This window comes from Pararge aegeria, chromosome 25, assembly GCF_905163445.1.
Source record: "Pararge aegeria chromosome 25, ilParAegt1.1, whole genome shotgun sequence".
NCBI lineage: Eukaryota > Metazoa > Arthropoda > Insecta > Lepidoptera > Nymphalidae > Pararge > Pararge aegeria.
The window spans coordinates 10,723,062-10,749,079 of NC_053204.1; the positions used below are offsets into that span (position 1 = coordinate 10,723,062).

The window sequence follows — 26,018 nt, forward strand, 5'->3', positions numbered from 1 at the left end:
TATTGTATCACCTTAGCTGACCCCGTCGTGACTCCCGTTCAAACACCAATTCGCAATACCTTTACCTCTTCTCATTGTGGGAGGAGACCTGGCCCTGTAATGGGCGGTGATGGTGATGATGATGATGATGTTCGCATCAAAAGGGCCATGTATGCTTATTTGAATAAAGAAATTTTTGACGTTGAATCTGTCAAAAAAGCTGGTCTACTACTATGATATTATTGTTACAGTACGTACGTGTATATTTTGGTCAGCAGCCGTCAGCTTCTGCGTACCGTTAAACCACTCGATGGTAGCAGCCGGCCTCGCTCCGGACACCGTGCACATCAGAGTCAGCAGCGTGCTCTGGGTTGCGTGCTCTCCCATGCCCTGGATGGAGATCTTGTTTGGTGGCACTGCAACAATAACAGTTCAGTATTAATGTGGTGATAGCGATTTGGGCAGGAGTTCGACTTCTTTCATGGGAATCCCAGCACGCACCTCCATTTCTAAGTTATTTGCGTTTTAAATAATTAAAATATCACTTGCTTCGACGGTGAAGGAAAACATTGCGAGGAAACCTGCATGCCTGAGAGTTCTACATAATGTTCTCAAAGAGTCCACCAATCCGCACTAGGCCAGCGTGGTGGATTACCGCCTTAACCTCTTCCCATTGTGGGAGGAGACCCGTGCTCTGTATTGGGCTGTTAATGGGTTGATGTGATAATGATTAATGTGGTCGTTAACTACATCGCCCGAAGGTCCTCATCAAGGAGTTAGGCGGCGTTCGTGAGCAAAATGCCATCTAGTCGTGGTTCTGCGGCGTAGCTTGTTCGCAGAACGAGACCTGTCGCTGCCTGCCATAACCTTGACAACGGCTGGCATAAAAAAGTCTTGCCCAGTAATTGTATAAAACTTGATTAAGTAATCGATTAGTAACAAAGGACATTGTTACACCGCGTGTAAAGCGATACTATATGCCCTAAGGACTGCAGACTGGCGTAAGTTCACAGACACCGAGCGAGTTTAACAATTCGTCATAATTCATTTACATTGCAGCTTTGTTTGTGTTATGATATTACGAAACCGTGTTCACGCCGCAATGAATAATGCATGGAACTTGTTAAACTGTTAAGTAATATGAATAAAATTATACCAAAGCTATAAGCTTTCGAGATGAACCTAATTTTAGATAGATTGGTTCAAATTGCATTCTGCTGTAGCAACTTATATTATTAACACGCCCTGCCAATCCCACGTTACCCACCACGTTGCTTTAATGAGGGTTGGTGGGCTTTAATGACAATTATAACAAGTAAGTGATAATAACTGGAATTGACGGCCTAATCTGCTCTCCGAGGCCACCAATTCCTCACGCTTGGTTAGTAATGAGTATTCCCCAATAACTCAACGCGCCTCCCGAAAGTGTCGACGAAGTCCTACCCACTGCGCTATCACCGCTTAAAAACGCCAGTCCGCCAAGCTAGTCTAAGTTCGCAAATCATTCAGATGAGACTTTGCAGTAATAAATACACTTGTATTAAGTTAGATTATCTACAGGTAAACAATAGTATAAGTCAATAAACAAACGAATTGACCCCAGATATGTTACAATACCGACAAACCAAGCGTTATCGAAAAGGAATATCGCCGATAAAAATCCTAATTTGGCGGGCTCACTCGCAATATTTGTCTCATAAAGTCCAATAAAGCCTCTCTGGACGATTGCTTATTAACAGTGTGGTCATGATGGGGATATAATATCATTATTTTTCTATTTATTGTATTCCGTATTGTATCGATGGAGATGATAGTAAAATAATAAGGTTAGTGTAACAAATTCGAACGTTTTTTCCTGGCAATAAATGTCATAATTCTTTGTCAAGTACATTTAGGTTCCAGGAAAATCCAGATAATGAATAGAACATGGTGGTTGTCGATATTAAAATGACATGAAATCGGTTGTGCGTAAAATACCTAATCTATTACTATACTTATAATAACCAGTTACAGTAACTGGAAGATTTCTGTACAATTAATATATTTTGAAAATTTTGACCGGGGGATGCTTCATAATCGACACTGAGTCCAAAACAGAATTTTATTTAATTTTTGTATGTCTGTCTGTCTGGCCGGGCATCACGTGAAAATTACTGAACGGATTTTAATAAAATTTGGGATAGTGGTAGCTGATACACCGGATCAACATATAGAATACTTTTTATCCCGATAAACAATAAGTTTCCTCCGGGAAATGAGATGAAGTTTTTTATCAATTTTACTTCATAGCTCCGTTTAATTTCGACCAAATTTTATAATTCTTTTTTTATTTGAAAGTGTATACTATCAAGCATGTTCTGTCTAATTTTAATGAAGATCCGATAAATATTGTCGGAGATAAAGACATAACTCTTCACAGATAACAGCAAGTCGAGGCATATGGGACAACTACTAAATACTAATATTATAAATGCGAAAGAAATAAAGTATAATAAATATTAAGTTTGATTATATACCTGCAAATTCAGTTTTAAAATATTCAAATTGAACTTATCGCTTAAAAGTTGCGACGGGTATACAGTGACCTACGGCCCCGAATAACATAGTTTGGAAATAAAACAGGTCCACCTGGTAGATAGCGCTGCAATCAGTTTCTAGGTGCAGACGAAGTTGCGCGGGTCAGCTAGTATTTTATAAAATTGATTATGGACCTGATTGCAACTCTAATTCTAATTAAATTTATTATGCGGTTCACTATAATTAATTAAAATTATATCCGGCTTGTCCTAGCCGCAAGTGCTTATGACAAGTTGTGTCAGTGGTTATTTGGTTTTAAATACCGGTTTATTTGGTACATAATCCAGAATGATATTAATGCGAAAGTGTGTTTGTCTGTCCTTCCTTAACGCCCTAACTAAGCAAACAATCAGCTTGGTTTTTGGCAAAGAATTAGCCAAAGGATGGACGGAATGGACGGATGGCAGTACATAGGCTACTTTTTATCCTAAAAAAGCAAACGGTTCCCACGGTTCGGTTTTATAATTAATTTTTGTAAATTAAAAATTCAAATTAAAAATTATTTAATTAAAAATTATTTACTTCAAGTAGTCTGTTTGTAGTGACTCTACCACTTGTTCGGAAGGCAGATTCCACCGAGAAGAGCCGGCAAGAAAATCAGCAGATTGCTCTTTTTCAACATCATTTTACAGTTTGCAATGAAAAAATATATGTATATAATAAATTTTAGTTTATATCCACTTTTTGTTTATACCTACTCGTAAAGAGCAATGTTTAGGCGCTAGACATAATTTTTAATTCTAACACTGTATAATTTAACATGAATATTGTTACAATAAATTGCTGGTTTTTCATAAATATAAATATAAATAAAATAAATACACGAAGTCTGTCATCCACACACTAAAATACATGTGAACGAAGTCGCAGACTAGTAGGAGTCGAAGAGTGAGAGATGTAACGAATATGCAATAACTTACGCCGTATTGAGTTCCGAGCACGTACGGAATCAAAGCCAATCAGCCAGTAATTGACACGCCTAGGCTATTATTTACGTTAGGTCTACTTGAAGCGCCTACGGGTCTAATACTTATGAAATAAACGATGGTACAAGTCATAAGAGTGTTCCATTAATATATTGCTTCGAAACGAATCCAAACGTCAAACCAGTGTCAAAGGAATAGGAGTGAAGTTTATTATAGGTAGGTAAGGTATAATATATAATATATATTATATATTATATATATTATGTATTATATATTATATATTATATATTATACCTTAAAAAGAAGTGGAAGGATTTTTTACAAGGTATTCCCGAAGTGGCAGCTTTGCACGATGTTTAGATCGCGCTTTTTCCTTGCTTACAAGGAACTGAAGGAAGTTCGTATATATCAACATGTAGTAGGGCTAGCAGGCCTTCAGACTTAGGAAAACAGCAGTTACAGTGAGAGTACGCCTGACAAGGTAGAGAAAGAAGTACTGAGAGAGCGGTGCAGTCAGGCGATCAGATAGGATCGAGGGTGTTCAGCTGAGAGCCGAAGCGCCGTCTATGCGATATCTGATTCTATGATCCGATAAAAACGAAATGTTAGGCAAGGTCTTATACATTTGTTGATAGCGTGATCTTAAAATCTACCAACAACTACTAATGCCATCCAGCGGTATATTTGGGAATTAATTGTAGCCTTTGGTTGTTACAATTTTTTTTTATTCCAGTTTAAGTTACCCTTGACTGCAATCTCACCTGGTAGTAAGTAATGATGCAGTCTAAGATGTAGCGGGCTAACATATTACGGTGTTAAAAGTTATAATAGATCCATACTCCCAACGTTTCGTTACGTTTTCGAAATTGCAAATTGCTTCATGACAATTATTTGTTGAAAACGACCAGCCCACTTCTTGAGCTGATAGTAAAAGGGTTAAGGCCGTTGCCCACCACGCTCATCAAGTGCGGATTCGTAGACTTCACACGTCTTTCATAACATTATGGAGAACTCTCAGGCGTACAGGTTTCGTTAAGATTTTTCCATCATATTTAAAGCAAGTTATATTTAATTGCTCGAAACATATTACACATATATACATTGGCCTGTACCTCTTGAGACACACTGTCTAAGCGACACTTTTTTGTGTGTCGCGAGCGACATTTACGGCCGCAAATACGGCAGTTGAACCCTTCGCCGCAATCTGAAGATCCCGTAATACATCTGTTATATATGTTGATATGTATTTATATCTCTGTAACTACTTTTTTTCTTTGGTGTACAATAAAAGTGTATTCATTCATTAATTCATTCCTCCCGTGGTATGCCTTCGTATCCTCGTTTGAGCAATAACTCCAAGCCAAGCTTCGTCATACATACGGCATCCTTCATTAGTAGCTTAAATGAATTAATGAATATACTTTTATGGCACACCACAAAAAGCACATAAAAAAAGAAAAGTATAACAAAACAACGTATACAATTTGACTAGCTTTATAGTATTGTTACATTAAACTTTAATACTGTGAAATAGTGACTTCGGCTGTCATTATGGACAACAACAACCTTTTTTTTGGCATGGTAGGACTCTGTACTGCTATTTAGCTTAGTATCCAAATTGACGAGTCCTAGTACGTAACAGTATTTTTTTTTTGATTGTTTAATTTGTTATCTAACCGCGATGAGCTAGTAACTTGGGCCACACACAAATCCATTGAATGTGGTGATTGGCCCATTACTTACACGACGAGGGGTCTGACCTTCCCATATATCTTGCTGCAGGGACGAAATTGACGAGATGCCGCTTGGTTAAAACTTAACAAATTTTGATGATCCTTTCTAATTACTATTTTAAAAATGAGAAGCTTTTTCTTGTCCCCATACATAGAATTTCCCGATAATGACCACCTTGGGAAGGCGGGATGGTCATCGCAGGGCTAGACTGATCTGACCGGCGTCCGACACGTCAAACGTTCTCATGTCCCATGTCCAGCTTGGTTTTCCTTTCGATCTAAATTCGATTAAGAGGGTGTTAACTTCTCCTAATCCCTGTTGCAGGTGGACACGTAAATGTATCCCTCGTCAGGAGATGTAATAAATATATTTATTATCTCCTGGCCATCTGCTTGGTCAAAATAATGGATTTCCGGAAAACCTAAAGTTTGACGTTATTAGGTACCTCGCGTCGTCGTCGGACTTAAACATACATACTATAAATACATAATAGAATTATAATAATCGGATGAATAAAAATTAAAACAAATAGATTACGAGTGATCATTCCCATCAATGCCCACCCGATACACCTATGAACTTACGTCATTTAACCTACCTACCTATGTTTAGAACACCCACATTTAATAATGTTTATGAAAAGAGGGTATGGGAGTACCTCCTGCCTAGTGTTTTAAATAAATTACCTAGACCTTTACTAGAAGAAATTGAAAATAAAAACCTGAAGCAAATCAAAAACAAATTGAATCGTTATAACATTCAGGGTACGTGCTAAAAACTACAAGTTCATCCAGAGCATTCCTACAACTTCCATTAGTTAACACTATAGAAATATTTCTTTTCCTTACATTGAACATTAATTAATATATAATAATTAATATATATTTGTGGAACCCTCTCGAGCGCAAACATCTTTCATAATGAAGATTAGCGTAATGTAATTGAGTTTTAAACAACAATGTATTTTTTATTTATAATAAACAGATTTCAATTTAATTTTTTTTTTTACACACATATAGTGACCCTTCTCTGGTTTCTTAAAGGTGCATAGTCGGTTCAACTCACACACTTTCTAATTTATAATATTTGTTAGGATTACTAAGGCGAAAGTGTTTGTTTATATAAGTATATACATGTGGCAATTTCCCAAGTCCGTCCCTGTATTACAAATAGTTTGGTCAGCTTATAAATCGACAATGCGATATATCGATGTTTGTATTACAAGTAATCGGTTTAACTCGCTAATACGTCTTGTGTGCTTGGAAATGTATTGCTATTTATGTTTTATGTATTTAGGACTAACTCCAATAACATAACAGTTCGTTGGCTCAGTCCAGCAGGACAATTCTGTATCTCAGTAGACGCCAAATTTAGCTAACTCTGGCAAGCACCCCGACCAAAATGTGTGTATGCAAAAAGTGTTTCGTTAGTAAGGAAACTGTCGTCGCATCCACCCTTTGCGGCCCTTTATAGGGCACGAGTCATCTTCCACAATGAGAAGGGTTTAAGGCTGTAGTCCACCACGCTGGCCTAGTGCGGGTTGGGGGGCTCCACATGGCTTTGAGGATATTATGGAGAACTCTCAGGTTTGTAATCAGGTAGGTATGTATGTTTTCCTTCACCGTTGAAGCTAGTAATATTTTATTTTTAAAACGCACATAACTTAGAAAAGTAAAAGGTAAAGGGCTATCGCCGCAAGGAAACTGTGTTAGCATGTAATAGCATACTCGCTTAATAATTTTATTTACTTAATTTTTTATCAACACATATATTGAAGCGGTTATAGCCCAGTGGGCAGGGTCCAGTTCGGATCCCAGCACCTCTCCGTGCGCGATGGAGGTGGTCTATAAAAATAAAGGCAACTTTCTTTTTTCTTGTCGCAGTCGGGTAAAAGGGTACAAAGGTATCATACTTTACATACATGGGTGCATTAAACCATCACTTAACTGTTCACAGGCGGCAATTTTCTGGGCGCACGCGATAAATTGCCAACCGTATTGCTAATAAGTGGCAGGATAGTTGCTAGGGATGTGCTATTTCTTTTGGTTATCGATACGTTTTTGAAGTTATATATCTTTTGGCGATTTAAGAAAAAATGGTGAAAGTAAATTTCGCCGTCACAAAAAACCGACACCATGTAGTTAACTATAGTGAACAAATAAATAATAATAATAATATACTACGACAATACACACATCACCATCTAGCCCCAAAGTAAGCGTAGCTTGTGTTATGGGTACTGAGATAGCTGATGAATATTTTTTATGAAGAAAATACTTATAATATACAGATATACACCCAGACACTGAAAAACATTCATGTTCATCACACAAACATTTTCCAGTTGTGGGAATCAAACCCACGGCCTTGGACGCAGAAAACAGGGTCGCTGCCCACTGCGCTACTCGGCCGTCAAACATGGAACATTTTAGTTTTTCTAAAAAAGGTTTGACAGTTGACTTTCAATAATACCCTTTTTTTCTATTGTTAGTGTAATTTTTACTGCAAACGTAGAATAAGGCGAAAGATCAAATTTTTGAAAAGAATTTTATCTTGTTACGTCATGCAAGTACAAATTCTAATGCGTGTACAAGAGTACACACACGATTTTTCATTTTTTTAACTTAATATCGTGGCATGACCGAATTCATTTTTTTGTTTGCAATATTCGATAGATTCTAAGAGTCGACTTTATCAGAAATTAAATTTGATATTTTATTAGTGTTCTTGGAGTAAGTATCAGTATAAATAACAAATAAAAAAAAATAGTCAGACATATAATGGTAAAAATAACATATATTTTCTCGTGTTTGCGAAGAGCGACTTAGATCTTTCAACATAATTTAGCAGCACTCAGCACCTTAAGAGGTTTCTCTGAAGTGTCATGGAGTGGCACTCAAGTATCAAATTGGAAATATCGGTAAAAAAATATAAAATCTGGCATTTTCTTCCATCTTAGATGAGAAAATTTGTCATAATATTTATTATTTGTAATCTTAAAAAGATTTTATAAAATTTTATCTTATTTTCATTTTAAGCTTATCTTTATTGTATTTTTTGTTTGATTTTTGTCTACGATATTTGATCGGAATTATAATTAACAGTATTAACATTAACAGTATTCTACTAGCGAAGACCTTTTATTTGATACACAAAAATATGTATACCGCCATTTTGTAGCAGCGGCCATCTTGTATTTACAATTAAACTGAATATATTATATTGTTTTTGTTAGAAAAAAAAGAAATATATTAAGTGTCATAGAAATAAAGACATAAAGGTGTGCTTCAAATAATAACAGAAAAGGACTGAAGTTTTAACTAGTAAATTTTAACCAAAGAACGAGTGTCTAAGTGAAATTATTTAATAAAAGATATTATTGTAGATCGTAATCGGATAAAACATATTATGGACAACACTAGTAGAACAAGGGTCGGAAATTTTACCACCTTGCAATATCGACAAGGGTCGATTGGCGGCGAAACGCGAGTTCGACACCCTTAGCGATGTGGAGTGATAAATGAATTGGGAGTTACAAGAACTTCCTTATTTTATAACTATTACTAGTTGACCCGCACGACTTTGTCTGCGCCAATTTTTTTTTCTCTTTATTTAAAGAGCGTAGTCACATAATGTGACTCTGTCGTTCTGATAGTTATAAAGAGATAGATAGAAAGTCTTTATTGCACATACAGAAATAAAACAAATTGAACAAGACAAAAGGTAAATAAATATTTAAGGCGGCCTTATCGCTTGAAGCGATCTCCTCCAAACAACCTTTGGTTGATGAAGCATGTTTAGTGCGGAAAACGGGATAGTGCAACATTCAATTTAAAAAGAGATGATAATCTTAACCTAAATTATGTTCCCATTTATAAAACAGTTTTTGATAGAGGTAACGCTAAATGCTAATTGAATCTACTATACTTAAATAACTATCTAACCAACTTACTATTAGTCGTTCATAAACACACAACGTGATAAATATCCACAATTACCACACATGTGGGGCAATAAGGATTTTAATTTTTCCAATGACGTAGGCAAATTTATTTCTTGGAATATGTCTGCAACGAAGCCTTAACGCTGTAATTGTATCAGAGTGATTTATATAACAACTAGCGGACCCCAGCGCCATCTGTCGGGCTGATTTGTGAATCTAAACTATTCAGGGTGCCACCCAAACGCATACCAAAAAATTCATTCAAATCGGTCTAGCCGTTTAGGAGGAGTTCAGTGACATACACACGCACACAAGAAATATATATATAAAGATTATCGAACCTATAATACCATCATGGCTGGTGTTCGACATCACGTATCATCATGATTATCATGTCAACCCATTACCAGCCCACTTCAGGGCACGGTTCTCCTCCCACAATGGGTTAAGGTAGTATCGCCATGCATAGTCCACCACGCTGGCCCAGTGCGGATTGGTGGACTTCACACACCTTTGAGAACTACTACTACTAGGATGCTCTAGGTTTGCTCTTCTAATAATTTAATAATTTAAAATGACATTGTGAGATGGTGATAACAAAAAAACAAAAAACACCCGGCTAAGTTTGTTCTGGGCTTCTTCTTAGACCAGGACGCGTTTGGAACGCTCGTAGCTTTAGTTTTAAGTTTACGAATGTGGTTATCGCCATCATCTCACTACCGTGTAATTCTTATGTAAGCATCAAAAGTGCCACCTATGGGCCTACTTGAATAAATATATTTTTGACTTTGACTTTGACTTTGACTTTGATGACGGATATACTTTTATGAATAATATACATAAATACTGAAGAATTATTATTGTAAATATACAGATAAATACCTAGACGCTTGAAAAACAATCATGTTCATGACACAAATATTCGGTTTGGGGAATCAAACCCACGGCCTTGGACTCAGAAAGCAGGGTCACTTCCCACTGCGCTATTCGGCCTTCAAATATGATGTACAATGTCAAGCTTCGAAACACTAAGCATAATCGACTAGAATAAATAAAACCGCAGGTAGCAACTAGCTTGAAAACAAAATAAATTAGATTTATGAAATTAACAATTAATTCCAAAAATCTTTAGTCGCCATTTTATAATCCCCTCAAAAGTTTTCGCTCAATTCGTCGCCTCGTCCGAAATCGGGTGACACTTTACGTTTTTCGAGTTTAATTTCGCGAAGGAATAAATTTTCATTAGAAGCATTCCTTGATACCGGGGTAATTAATGGGTGTAATTATCCCGGACGAAGGCCGAGATAAGAAAAACTCTGTAGCTCTGTTTTAGCTAATGCTCTTTTCGGAATAATATTACGATTGTGAGTAGCTGTTTTTGGCGCAAAAAAGGTATGTCATGAAAATGAAGCTTATTTTATTTTTATTTTTTACTTATTTGGGACAGAAAACAATTACATATTACAACAATAGCTCTTAAATTTAACAAAAAGAAAAGAATGGGGTTACTATGTAATCCACAACACTATCCACACAATATTGTAAGGAGCAGTAGGGCGATACGATGTAGATACAAGTAACACTTACTATGACAGATAATATTAACAGTAGGTACCTAAAGTACCTAATCAAAAATTAGCTGAGTTTGCTATACTCCGCAAAAAACAGGAGAATCTGCACCAAACAGAAGTTAGTCAACATTTTAGTTTTTCAAAAAAAGGCTTCACACCGTACACTTTCAATTGTCAAAATCTGCGGGCTCGTTCAGGCGATTCAATTGATTCAATTGTACTAAAATCTCAAATTTTAATGTTGAGGGAAACTTGATTATCTGATATTGAGAGAACTAAATAATAAGTTATAATAAAACTTTCAATGTATTAAATACCTTTTTTTCCATTGTTAGGGTCGTTTTTTCTACATACCTAAAATAAGGCGAATGTTAAAACAAACAAAAAGTTCTCTAACGCCAAAGATTTTTGGATAGAAACAGGCGTTAATCCATGATATATTACGAAAATTAAGCTTAATTTTCTACATTCCGCGAGAAGCAGGAGAATCTGTATGATGTTATTTATAATTTCTTAAATCCTTATACTCCACACCAAACAGATCTTCGGCAGTGTACCCTCTACGCACGTTTCGCTCCGAAACCTCAGCATCCTCAGGAGATGTTGAATTTACAATGAATAATAAGTTCATAAATGATTCACAATGAACTTATCATTCAGTGTAAAGACTATAGCAAATTAAGCTTAATTTTCATAACGCCTAATAAGTATAACTTCTAACGCGTGTACACATACGGTTATCTTGATATTACAAGAGTATTTCTGGTGTAAGCATAAATGGTCACATACCTTCAACATTAAGTTTGATATGCTTCAGTATCGGCCGGTCGAGGGCAGCGGACGACACGTTGCACATAAGCTCGCCCCCCAACTCCGATCGGGTTATCGTCAACGGTAGCACGTGCTTCACTTGATTTTGCTCGGTGATGGTTTGTGCTGGAACAAAAATAACCAATTTAATATAATTCTACCTGAGCAGAGGAAATATGTAGAAGGAAAGCAACCTTTATTTATTGCATAGAATTAGGAACATACGGAACCCTCATTCTGCCACTATTACAGTGTAGTGTATAAACAGTGGAAAAAAAAGTGGACTATTGTCTAAACCCAGCTTATTCTTAAGGGAGACTGTTTTGGTCCGGCATTGGGTTTATTACATACTAGCTGATACCCGCAACTTCGTTCGCGTGGATTTAGGTTTATTCCCGCGCGCTCGTTAACAAATACGATTATTTTAGTCTTACTACGGAAACTATGTCAGAGATGGGTTTAGAAAGTACGTGTCCTTTTCCATAGCATAGGTGACATGCATACCAAATTTCAAAGCTGGTTGCCCGCGGCTTAGCTCGGTGACAATTATCAATTTTCCCTCGGGAACTACTTGAGGAATCGGGTTGAAAGGTAGCATATGGATTTTCCATGTCAAAGGCTACATGCATGCCAAATGGCATCCAAATCCGTTCAGCCGTTTTTGTGTGATTAAGTTACAAACATCCACAATTTCACATTTATAACATTAAGTAGGATATACCTCGTACTCACATCTACATTTCTATACTTTATTGAGGCTTTCACCGCTTAATGGGAATAAAATCAATACTATTATAAATTTGACGGTAGCTTGGCGCAGTGGGCAGCGACCCTGCTATCTGAGTCAAAGGCCGTGGGTTCGATTCCCACAACTGGAAAATGTGTGTGTCATGAATATGAATGTTTTTCAGTGTCTGGGCGTTTATATTATATATGCATATTATTCATTAAAATATTTATCAGTCATCTAAGTACTCATAACACAAGCTACGCTTACTTTGGGGCTAGATGGCGATGTATGTATTTTCCTGGTATATTTATTTAATATCTCTAGATAGTTTGCCCATATATTCTGAGCTTCATAATACAATATCGGTAAACTTCAGATAGCTAACTAATATTTCTAATCTAGACAGTTAAATACATAATACAGTATCAATAAACCTTACGATAGTTTGCCATTATTACTAAATCATCTCATACCTATTCATTAGCCGAGTCAACAGCCGCGCGGTTACCAAATGTCTAACAATCGCTCAACAACAATGCTGACGTCACACTCAACAAATAAGGGGGTTAGATAACGATTTGTAAATATAACTTGAGCCTTTTGGCTATCATAGTTGAGAAGTTGTAGGGCTGTCAAAATTTGGATATTCATAAAGGGAAGGTGAGCAAGTGAGTGAATGACTGACTGAAATAACACAGCTCAGACCAACGGCTTGGCTTTGTGTCGCCGCGGAAGTTACCTGCGAGTTTAGCTTCGCGGAGGTAGTCCAAGGATTTTTTTTTTCTGATTAACCCTAATGATTTTAATAGCGTAACTCGGGCTTTTGGCGAGCCTCGGAATGGGGCTCTGCCAGAAAGAGTTTGAACCCTAGGGCTCGAAGAAGCGAAGGGATCGTCGACCTGAGGGCGCCTCATGTGAGGCCGAACCTCGGCTCAGACGACGATTGGAGTGAAAGACGGACGGTGATTAGTCCGCACGCTTCCGAGAACGTGCCGTCCGGATGACGTCAGAAGTCGGGGACCTCGTCTTCGCTGCCGAAGACGCTATGCAGAGGTTGATTGTGTTCTTGTGTTCTGATAGGGAGCATTGTCAGTATCTGATCGTCAGGGTCGTGAAGTATATGTTTAGGCATCCTCTTGTTAAGAGTGGCGCTAAGGTAGGGCGAGTAAAAAGAAGCCGCAACTATGAGAGGGTTGGGATGTCGGATAGAAAGTAAATTTTCGAGAGTTTTTTGAAATATTGAGCAATAGTGGGGAGTTTGAGATCTCTGTGTAATAATAATTAAAATTTTGAGTTCAATCACGCGTACACACTTTTTTACTCTGAAAAGCGTTTGATAAAACTATTTTTGAAAATTGAATACAGAATATCCCTATCGCTATCCCTATCTCTACTAATATTATAAATGTCAATGTAAGTTTGTTTGTTACGCTTTCACGCAAAAACTACTCAACCGATCCTCATGAAACTTTGTACACATATTCTTGAAAGTGTTTTGAAGTAATATAGGATACTTTTTATCCCGACATTAAGCTCAGTTCCTTTAGGAGAGGGGATGAAAGTGATTGACGATTTTACACCGTAACTCCGACAAATTATTACCGATTTAAATAATTATTTTTGTACTATAGAGGTTGTATTATGTGTTTAATTTCGCCCAAACTTTGTGGAGATCTGATGAATGTGGTTGGAGATACAGAGGACAGAACTCCTCAGCGGACAGCAGCAAACCTCTCATTTTAAGGCTTAGCGACACTGAATACTTTAATTTTTTTTAGAACTACAACAAAATCAAACGCAGACGAAGCCGCGGGCAACAGCTAGTATTATCATAAAGCAGGATATAAAATATGTACTTAAATCAAACTTAGCGTGAGCGAAACTGGGTATAAGTTATACTAGAGAATACTATACATCTACATCTATATCATCTATATCATCTACACTATACATCATATCAACCCATTACCAACCCACTACAGGGCACCGGTCTCCCTCCCACAATGTGAAGGGGTTAAGGCCGGGGTCCACCACGCTGGCCAAGTGCGGATTGGTAGACTTCACACGCCGTTGAGAACATTATGGATAACTCTCAGGCATGCAGGTTTCCTCACGATGTTTTCCCTTCACCGTTAAAAGCAAGTGATATTTAAATGGCTTAGATTAAAAACGCACATAACTCCGAAAAGTTAGTGGTGCGTGCCGGGGCTCGAACTCGGTCTCCACGAAAGGAAATCCGAAGACTCACCCACTTGGCTATCACTGCTTTTTCAGGATAATAATAATAAATATGAAGCGTTTCTTTGAAATAAGAAAAATATTTCATTTAGAACGTGTGACGACCCTAAGATAATACGATGACTTCGCTTAAATTCACGCCTCTAACAGTTAGATGCCAAATCGTTTGTTTAAGTTGTTCATTGAGGTACGGAAATAAACTTCAGGAATTCATATTTCAGAGGATTTATTGAACTTGCAGTGTTCCGTGTTTATGTATGTTTGTATGAGTTTTGCTTGAGGGAGACCACTCGGAAATTAAAACCTTGGTTGGTTTAAATGTAAATTTAAACACAAACAAAATTTAGCCATTGTGACTTAATAAATTATAATTGTAATTTAATAATGTCGTCGCAATTTCTTTTGTAGAATATCTACTTAACTATCTATGAGTACTTAACTTTTTAACCTCCGACGCAAAAACGACGGAGTGTTAAAGTATGATGTGTTTGTGTGAACGGATGAACCGATTTAGATTTTTTTTTTTTAATTTGAAATGCGAGTTAGTCGGGACTGCTCTTGACTATGTTTGATAAAAATCGGTCCAAGAAGGAGGCTTAATTGTATACCCTCAAAATGGGTATCAAATAAATTTAAAATTTAAAATAAGTTGTGAATTTGAAAGAAAGAAAGAAAGAAAGAAAAACTTTATTTGGATACACACACTAGAATTAAAATACAACTTAATAGTCTACACAACAATTATTATAGGAACGGTGTGATCCCAAAATGGTCTTCACTCAGCATGTTTGCAGTGCCTGTTAAGACACAGCGCTGATCTTCCGTGAAGCCAGACGTGACGTTTGGACGGTAGGCACTGTCAGAGCGACGCTTAAAAACTATGGGTACAATAATACAATTTAAAAGTAATATAAAATTAAAAAATAAGAAGTGTAATAATAATAAATAAAAAATAATATAAAAGATTTGTATACATATATAATATTTTGTTACGCTCGAATTTCGAATTTTTGAACGGGTTTAACTAGTAGAAAAATAATGTACACTATATTGAAAGTCAGGGGTGTTTTTAATTTATATTTTACTAGCGGAACCGTCCGCGAATGAGTCAACTTCAAAAAGTAGTCGTATGTTCTCCGTAGAAGAACTAGAGTTACCGACATAGCTCAGCGAGTTGCGAAGCTGAAGTGGCAATGGGCGGGGCACATAGCTCGGAGAACCGATGGATGTTGGGGTCTTAAGGTGCTGGAATGGCGACCCCGCACCGGTAAACGCAGCGTAGGTCGGCCCCAAACGAGGTGGACAGATGACATCAGGCGAGTAGCTGGGAGCCGTTGGAGGCAAGCGGCCCAGGACCGTGCATTGTGGAACTCCCTACAAAAGACCTATGTCCAGCAGTGGACGTCAATTGGTTGAGATGATGATGATGATGATGATGTTCTCACGCTCTCAAAAAGAATATTTTTTACAGTTTTCATTTTAACATTTCTCAATAATAATGGTAGCCATTGGTCGTAGCGTGATGATAGCCTTAATTGATACTACCAATCCCAAAAAAATCGAAATAGAAACAGCATTTACTGAGCGTTCAACCAAAAAAACTCAGAAACTTGATAATATTTCAAAAAAAAAAAAAAAAAACCAAGTTATCTAAAAACCACGTCAATGTAAGACTCCGTTGCGCGGATTTTGAAAGACAAATGCGGAAAAAATAACGATGCTATCCTGTAGGAGCTATATGCCTGTTAGCTATTCCAAGATATGTGTCATCAGTATTTTTCTCAATGCACGTCAAATAATGATATTTATTGGCAAATTTTGCTACTTTGGGTTATAAAGATTATATTATAATTATTATAGAACTATGCGCCGCGTGCATCGCCGCGTTAGCTTAGCGACTCGTTGAGCTACGTCGATAGTTCTGGTTCTTCCACAGATATCCTCACTCCTTATTTGGATAACGTAGAAGTACTTCAAGTATAGGTCTCTCCATCGCTTGCTGAGTGACCCTGAGCCTTTTGACGAAACCCATAGTTAGCGACCACTTTTCAAGGACATAAGTCTTCACTGGCAACACGCACTGTTCGAAGACTTTGGTCTTCAGGCACTGGCATAATAATTTTAATATGTAATAGGTGTTTATTTTCTAATTAGACCGTAATAAGTCAAATGTAATGTATACGGTATAAAGGGTGTGTTAATGACCGAATAAACTAATTACATCCGACATTGGTATCAAATATCGCTTTTGGAATCTACCCAATGTGGGAGTGAATATCAAAATTTTATAATGTAAATTAGTCATTAGTTTCAACTTATTTATTATTTATTGGTAATGCTGGTAATTCGGGTTTCGGGTTTCGGCACATAGGTGGCACTTTTTATGCGTACATTGCATGTAAAATATGACATTGAGTTGATGGCGATAACTAAATTTGTCAACTTAAAACTAAAGCTACGAGAGTTCCAAACGCGCCCAGATCTAAGAAGAAGCCCACAACAAACTTAGCCGGTCGTTTTTTTTATGTTATCACCATCTAACATTGTCATTTAAAACTATTAAAGAAGCAACCTGGTTAGAGCAATAATTTACACCCAAGAATTTTTATCATTGACGAAGATACCAACTGATAGTTTATTGTATATAGGTAAGTATATTCTCAATTGATTAACAAGCGGCTAAACGCGTCGTTACTCGCTGTTTTCTGTTCCCCTCACGGAAGTTTTTGTAAGGGATTTTATAAATCAATTAGGTAAGTCTGCTGTACAACATTTGAAAGTTGTTAGACCTGTTAACTTTATTCCGGAAGATTCCATTTGTTAATTTAATCTACGTGATCAAATTAGAAATGAGGAGATCCGTAGAAGAACTGGAGTTACCGACATAGCTCAGCGAGCGCGAAGCTGAAGTGGCAATGGGCAGGGCACATAGCTCGGAGAACCGATGGACGTTGGGGTCTTAAGGTGCTGGAATGGCGACCCCGCACCGGTAAACGCAGCGTAGATTGCCCACCAACGAGGTGGACGGATGACGTCAGGCGAGTCGCTGGGAGCCGCTGGAGGCAAGCGGCCCAGGACCGTGGATAGTGGAACTCCCTACAAAAGGCCTATGTCCAGCATTTTGAATACTAGCTGTTGTCTGCGTTTATTATGGTTTCTACAAATCCGTGTTTACATTGCAGTCATTCTGAAAGACTCAGATGGCGCAAAGATACATCCTGTCTTGGTCGTTTTCTCCCCTAAAGCTCTATAGACAAGGTAGTTTGTTCCCAACTTTCATTCGAAACTCGTCACGTCGCCATGATGTATGGCCGCAGGAAATTAATGCGTCGTTTCACAATATTCTTTACCTTATGTGACAGCCGCGAACGATGAATCTCCGTACATTGAAGTATAAAAGTGTTATTTTGTGTTAAAACCACGACCGGATAAGAATCCATACTAATATTATACACATAATCCTACCAACCCACTAACGGTTAATGGGTTCTAAACTATTAACACTACTAAATTATTAAGCAACCAAAATAAACAGAAACCAATTTATTTCCTTGGTAATTTTTTTTTTGATGAATATTATTATTTTGTATCAAATAAAAATTCTACTGTAGAATATTTACTGAATATTTAAGTTGAAAGAACATGATTTTGTAAACTTTGACATGCGTAGATGTGTATGATAATGTTCTCAAAGGTGTGTGAAGTCCACCAATCCGCACTAGGTCATCGTGGTGGACAACAGCTTTAAGAGAAGGGAGTTCTCATTGTGGGAGACCCGTGCCCTGCAGTTGACCGGTAATGGATTTATGCGATTATGATGAGTGTCAGTGCTTAGCTATTCACATAGATATTGCCATAGGCGTTCTTTGCAGAGTTGAGTTGAGTTCTTCCGATTGACTCTAAGGAACCATTATTTATCTGGGCCTTAATAACGCGTGGTCGTCACAAAAAGTATTACTTTCTTAGAAAAGTAGCACTTTCTAGTTAGATTCGGAAATTATCAGTAAAAAATATATCCACTGTTTCTCTACCCTTAGCAACTGAGATAAAATCTCCTCATTAAAAACGATTCACAATAATTGGCGGAGATATCAAGTAACGTACACACATGAAAATACAGCTGTATTAAAAACCGTATTATTTTTGGTAGCCGGTTGACAAATAGGTACCTATTCACTACTTACCTACTGGTTTTAGGTAAAATTCGTCCGCGGAATAAGCTGGAGAATTCCATTCGTATTTTTTGAACAAGGCATCAAGTGTTATTGGACCGAGAGAGAGTCGATGGTTTCCAAGTGGACGGCTTTATGCAAATCAGCCGTTTTTTCTTCATAAAATAATAGTTTTATCTTTACTCGTAATATCTTAAAACCCTAATTGTTAATTTTAAAAGTGTCAATCATGTTAACTAACGCTTCGTTAGTGAAATAATGCTTCCGTAAAACAATACCTCATTTTCCCTCATCTGGCCGTGGCTATTTACTTTGTAGATTAAGCGTTCCGGTACGATGCTTTATAGAAACAGAGTAGGAGTATAGGTTTAATACAACTGCCGTAACCTAACAGGTTAGTCCGAGACTATCTTAGACTGCTTAATCATAGATAGGTGATATGTCGGCCAAATGCTAACTTGTAGCGGAAAAAACGAATTACATGGAATAATGTTTTTTAAGCTATCTAATGATTGTTTTTCATTTAACATCAAGTGGGATAACTGCTTGGTCAAAAAAACGTGTGTGTACTTATGTACACGCGTTAAAAGTTATACTGATTTGGAATGAAATACCACACTAACAATAAATAAATAAATATACAACGACAATACACACATTGCCATCTAGCCCCAAAATAAGTGTAGCTTGTGTTATGGGTACTAAGATGCCTGATAAATATTTTTATGAATTATATACATAAATACTTAAAATACATACATAATATAAGCACCCAGACACTGAAAAACATTCATACTCATCACACAAACACTTTCCGGTTGTGGGAATCGAACCCACGGGCTTGGACTCAGAAAGCAGGGTCGCTGCAAACTGCGCCAATCGGCCGTCTAATAAATATATTTAGTATTTAATACATTGAAAGTTTTATTATAACGCATTATCTAGTTATCTCATTATCGTAAAACAGAGTTTAACACATATTCAAATTTGAGATTTTGGAATGAGCCCGCAGACTTTGACAATTGAAAGTGTAAGTACACGGTCAAAACTTTTTTTGAAAAACTAAAATGTTGACTATAGCTAACTTCATGGTGTCGGTTTTTTGTGACGGTGTGCGCGCACATCTTAAAAATTTACTATCATCATTTTTCCCTAACGCGTCAAAAGAAGTATAACTTCAAAAAAGATTTTTTGTATTATTTATTAAAGAAGGCCACACTTCCACCTGTAAAGCTGATAAACGGTTGATTGAAAAGTCTTGAATGAATCACCTTCTGCATAAAGCCGTCCATCCGTAAAGAAAAGTCGAGGTAACGCAAGTCCTTTAGAACCGAATTCCCCCGAAGTGGCAAGTTTGTGTGCATTATTGCGAGAAATCTAAGTTTTCACACTCGAAATAGGTTTAAATTCAATAATTCAGGGACCCATGAAGAGCTTTTTCAAAGTTACAACTTTGTTTTGCGATTTGAAAAATTTTGAGAGAAATTTCACTTTAACGCGTTCCTTGGTATTTTAAACGTGGTATAAGTATGTTCTCGTAAATTTTTGATAGAAATTACGTGTACTTACTTATCTTTACTTATAATAAAACTGTTACTGGAAGATTTCTGTACATTTAATATATTTTGAAAATTTTGATTGGGGTATGCTTTAAAATCGATACTGAGTCCAAAACAGATTTTTATTTTATTTTTGTCTGTCTGTCTGTCCGGTCATCACGTGAAAACTACAGAACGGATTTAAATAAAATTTGATATAGCAGTAGCTGGTATTCCTGGCCAACATATAGAATAATTTTTATCCCGATAAACAATAAGTTTCCTCCGGGAAACGGGATGATTTTTTGACGTGACAACGTCTTATAAATTGGTTTGCCGGGTGACACTTCAAGAAACTGCGTTACGCTCCGCTCACGTTATGCGCTCACAATGAGAGCGAGTGAGAGGCACGCGTCCCTTCCACTCGGGCATGGTTAGCCCGCCTAAGAGCGAGAGAGACAGACATAAAAAGTGAAAGGCACGCGTCCCTTTGTAGTAAACGCTGTTTCATTGTACGCAAATGTATTGCAAGTTATTGTATGTATATTTGTATATAAATACGTATGTATGTGTAAAGGTAAAAATAAAATTTTGTTAATATGAAATTCAGTGCGAGATTCTTTGTATAAATTAATGTTTTAAATATAATTCTTTGTATAAATAAATGTTTTAAATTGTTACTATTATTTCATCCTTCTTCCTACTATACGAATGAATATTCACATTAAAATTATTTTACCACTCAAAGTCGTTGTCACGTAAAACTTTCGCCCGTATACCGACTTTACAGGCAACCAATTTTGTTTTTTTATAAATTTATTTCATAGCTTCGTTAAATTTGAACCGATTTAATAATTCTTTTTTTATTTGAAAGTGTCAAACGTGTATTGTCTAATTTTATAGAAGATCTGATAAATATTGTCGGAGATGAAGGACATAACTCTTCGCGCAACGCAAAGTAAGTCGCAAGGTACAACGATCGAATGCATGGGTACCATCTTACTAATATTATAAATGCGAATGTTTTTTAGGATGGATGTATGTATGGATTTATTGACTCTTTATTTGTACACCACTCAGAAAAACGAGACAAAAAAAAGAACAAACACATGAAGAATGAAGCAGGATACAAAAGGCGGCCTTATCGCTAAGTAGCGATCTCTGCCAGGCAACCTTAGGATTAGGAAAACTAAAAAGAAAACGAATAGGTGGGGTACACTATTTTATACATACATACGAATATCTACATAGTAATACATAAACCAGACTACACAAATACAAAAATACTATTGATAAATATAAAAAATTTATATACTAATACATATCTTAATATAACATAAATACTTAAATATGAGTTTGAGTAGATAAATAAATAATAAAATTCAAAGATATGGATGGATGGTTTTAGTGTATATTTTACTATGGTTTTCTGTAAACTGGCTGAAATATAACGATGTTTTCTAAAGGTGTCATACCGACTTAGATTGAGACCAGGTAGCGCTGTAATTAGTTTTTAGGTTTTTTTTAGATATATTAAACACTAGTTGCGCGTGCTAAAAAAATATAGAAATGAGTGGACCAGGTATTCCGATATTAACTATAATACCCACAATGTTCAGGATGGCACTTAGATCTTTCATTAATTAACAGTATTATTGAAGCTAAATACCTAGTTTCTTAGCAGTAATCATTTATTCTCATGACATTCTCTTCCTTCCTATTAAAGTATTCATTTTATAAGAGAAATCTTTAAAGCCCACCAACCTGCTTTAGAGCAGTGTTGTGGGTCCGTACTCTATAAACCTAACTTCCCAAGGAGTGAAATAAAACAATTGGACTGACTCTAATACTGTATATTAAGCTTCTCTATAATTCATATTACTTGTTACCTTCAAATGACTCTACTACCAGTTCGGAATGTCGTCTCTGTCTTCGGCAGAGAAGACCACTGGCAAGAAACTCTACCGTTGCTCTTTTATTCAATCAATTAAAACAAGACTTATAAACACAATTACAACATTATCATATGTTATAACGCTAGGCCCTTTGATACAAGACATATAAGACAGGTCAAACATAACTACTATGATCACTTATAACATCAGGACTTTTGAAACAAATTGTTTGTATAGAGCAACCTCTGCTACATAAGCTATCTGTATGAAATAATGCTAGGGCTCCATATATGATACCTAAATAACCCAAAGGATATAAGAGATATACTTATCTGATGCAACATCAGGTACAACCATAGTACCAACAACTTTTAACAACTTATCTCAACATCATCACCAGTATATACGACTCTTGTTCCGCCACAACAATATTTCGTTACGTTTATCGTTTCCATTATAAATCATCTATTCACAATTGGTAAAGTTCTATCCACAATAAAAGTATTGTATATATAAGTAAAGTACTTAATCTCCTTTTCTCAATTCATTTTTAAATCCGTGCTAACTTTTCTTTCCCGCCAATCGAACTTGTCAAACTCGCGTCTCCCGCCATAGATCCTATACTTTTATTTGACAGTCTACTAAAGTCCATTATTCTATTTTCAATACATTATCAATGAGTATACAAACTATGATTTGTTGATATATTTAATATAATCATCGGGTTTATCATAGATAAAGTGCTGTAATTCCCTATTTCCTAACACGCGCGTCAGTAAGTACTCGTAACTATAATTTGAGGAAGTTAGTTACGGTGAACTATTACTGTAGTGTGTTCCCGTGAAATCAGATTTTCATACAACTTGCTCGAGAACCATGGATTCCTTCGAAGCAAATAGTAGCTTATGTGTTAATCTTTTTTTTTATGAATGTTGAGTTTAGAATTTTTTTTTTAAATACTCCGAGCATAGCTCTATCCATCGCCCGCTGAGAGATTCTAAGCCTTTTTATGAGACCCATAGTTAGCGACTGGCAACACGCACTCGAAGACATTGATTGGTCTTTAGACACTGAGATATTTTGGAAGAAAAGATGTCACGAAGTTTTCTTAATGGAGTTTTTGGGAAACTGGACACAGATAATATTGTATTAATTGCAATGTTTTTTGAAAATAAATTATTTAATATCATAATACCTGTTTATTATCCCCGTAAACCTATAACTCCACTCTCTCCCCCGTTGCGTACAATTGTTCTTGGTGCCAATTCCCCTGTTCCAAGATTATGTAAGACCCTAAACCACATTAGCACTGAATTTGATATTTACTCTGACTCGTTGTATAAGTTCAGAGATAAGATATTTTCATCATGGACCAATTGACCCTTATTTGCTGTTTCCTTGATTTATTTTTTTAGTATGTGATGTATTTCTTTATTATATTCTCATTCACGATACCTTTTCTTTTCATGATATGGTGTTATTATATATTTTCATATGCTGTGTTTACTTTTAAGAAAACATTACACTTAAATAGAATAGTTAAAATTTTAAAAACGGTTATATTAGTGTAAGTGTTTGTAAGTAAACCTAATAAATAAAAAAAAAAATATATATTTAAATAATAATATTTATTTTGTAACGTTATTTAAATTGCTATTAAAACAATACGGAAGCTGTTAGAAAGTTGTGAGACCTCATTGTAATATGCAACATGCAGCGCTACAGTCACGCTTTTTATTCATAACGAAACTTACAAATTGGGACGCAGTTTCGGACTGAATTTCACATTCTAATTTACAAAGTTCTTATTAATAGTCACAGACTAGGATAAATATAGATGGTACGAAAGTAAATAGCAATTGAACCGTGAAATGTCTAGTTATCGCTAACGAATGAAAATACACATAACATAGGTAACATATGGTAACATACGGTACGGTTTTTATACTCCCCGGTAAAATATAATAATAATAATATAATACTACGACAATACACACATCGCCACCCAGCCCCAAAGTAAACATAGCTTGTGTTATGGGTACTAAGATGACTGATGAATAATAATATGAATAATATACATAAATACTTATAATTTATAGATAAACACCCAGACACTGAAAAACATTCATGTTCATCACACAAATATTGTCCAGTTGTGGGAATCGAACCCACGGCCTTGGCTCAGAAAGCAGGGTCGATGCCCACTGCGCCAATCGGCCGTCCAAATTATGAACAACAAATGAAACGCAAGAACCACCAAACGATTAAGCGTTCAAGTACTATGTCGCGAATTGTCACGTTCTAATAAGATGTCGCGTGTTGTAAGTAACGTTCCAATAAGATGTCGCGTGTTGTAAGTAACGTTCCAATAAGATGCGCGTGTTGTAAGCCACGGCCAAAGCCTCCAGACCAGACCAAGTTCTATAATTATCATCCGGTCATCTTACAGCACCAGGGAGGCCTTGGTCGCACACTGTATGCAAGCGATATTATTTTTACCACACAGGGTCCCCCCCCCCTGAAAACCGGCGCCACAGCCCCGGCGCGGAAACCTATTTGTCCACATGCTTTCTGATAAAATTTTATTTTTTTTGTTGTAAATATTTTTGTATACAATTGTAAGCAATTTTGTGGGCAAATATATAAAATTTCATTTCATTTCATTTATTACCCGGCTAAGTTTGTTATACCCAGCTAAGTTTGTTGTGTGCTTCTTCTTAGGCCAGAGAGCTGAGTGGAAGATTTTTCATCTATTCGATCGCGTAAAAGTTAACAATGATTTGTATGGAGTCGAAAGAGTGCCATCTCTTTTTCTATGTTTATAGACGAGCCCTTGACTGCAATCACACCTGATGGTAAGTGATGGCGATCTCTGGTCCCTAGATGGCGCTCTTTCGACGTCATACAAATCATAGTTAACTTTTGTGCTGACACAGGACGCGTTTGGAACCCTCGTACGCGTAGCTTTAGTTTTAATTTTACGAATATGGTTATCGCCATAATCTCACTACCATGTAATTCTCATGTACGCATCAAAAGTGCGCCTACATGAATAAAGATATTTTTGACTTTGACTTTGAATTTTATTAATAATAGACTAAGCAGCTTTCGCTAACACGCCTGTATCATTTCTTATGTTTTTGGTCCTTCTGATGTTTTTCCAATCTATTTTTGTATTTATTCAGTGATACTGCAGTCACTACATAATCGGGCAAGGTTTTCTACAGGCCACTATTTCGGCTCTTGAAAGAAAGTTTACAGAGAGTGTCCGTCTAAGTTTTTTCATTAGTCTGCGTTAATAGTGCAGCGGGACTGGCAGTGTAATAATAACCGTGAGTCGGCTAAGACAACTTCGCGCCAAGTTTCCGTCAACACGGCTAAAATCTGCTGAACTACCCGCTTGAAGTGTGGTGCAAGTGATAAGCGGATAGCAAGATGTAATAGTAGTAGTTTTTTGTGACATAGCTCGTCCGGAGAAGTACTACCATGATACTAATCTCTATCGCCAAGCAGCAATGGGGTGTTTATCTGTATATTATATGTATGTATGTATATTATTCATAAAAACATTTTCGTCAGTCATCTTAGCACCCATAACACTGAGCTACGCTTACTTAAATAATGTGTAAGCCGTCACGGGAAATATTGAACTGTTTATTAAAACTTTATTAAAAAACGGATTAAGTTAAACAAAATAATTTCAAATTTAAAAATGTATTCGAAACCGCGATCACTTAACTTAAAGTTCAAATATTCCATCTTATAAAGTGTATGTGTAAATGATAAACAAACATACATACTAGCATATTAATAATATTAATAGCTAGGTTTGTTTATCGCCAGCGTGAAAAATAACAAAAGAACAAACCACCTATTTCATTTTTAATATTAGTAAGTCGCTACAT

The 26,018-nt window shown here is 36.4% G+C and overlaps 1 protein-coding gene across 3 annotated transcripts in view; it reads right to left on the reverse strand.

Moving 5' to 3' along the window:
- The window catches only part of LOC120634864 (hemicentin-1), a 254,924-nt gene that overhangs the window by 73,707 nt on the left and 155,199 nt on the right, over positions 1–26,018 (reverse strand). For all 3 annotated transcript variants that reach the window (XM_039905705.1, XM_039905706.1, XM_039905704.1), the window contains exons 4-5: positions 11,520–11,666; positions 238–395 (exon numbers count right to left, since the gene is read on the reverse strand). In XM_039905705.1, coding sequence (XP_039761639.1) covers positions 238–395; positions 11,520–11,666 — 305 coding nt within the window. The remainder of the gene's footprint in view (positions 1–237; positions 396–11,519; positions 11,667–26,018) is intronic.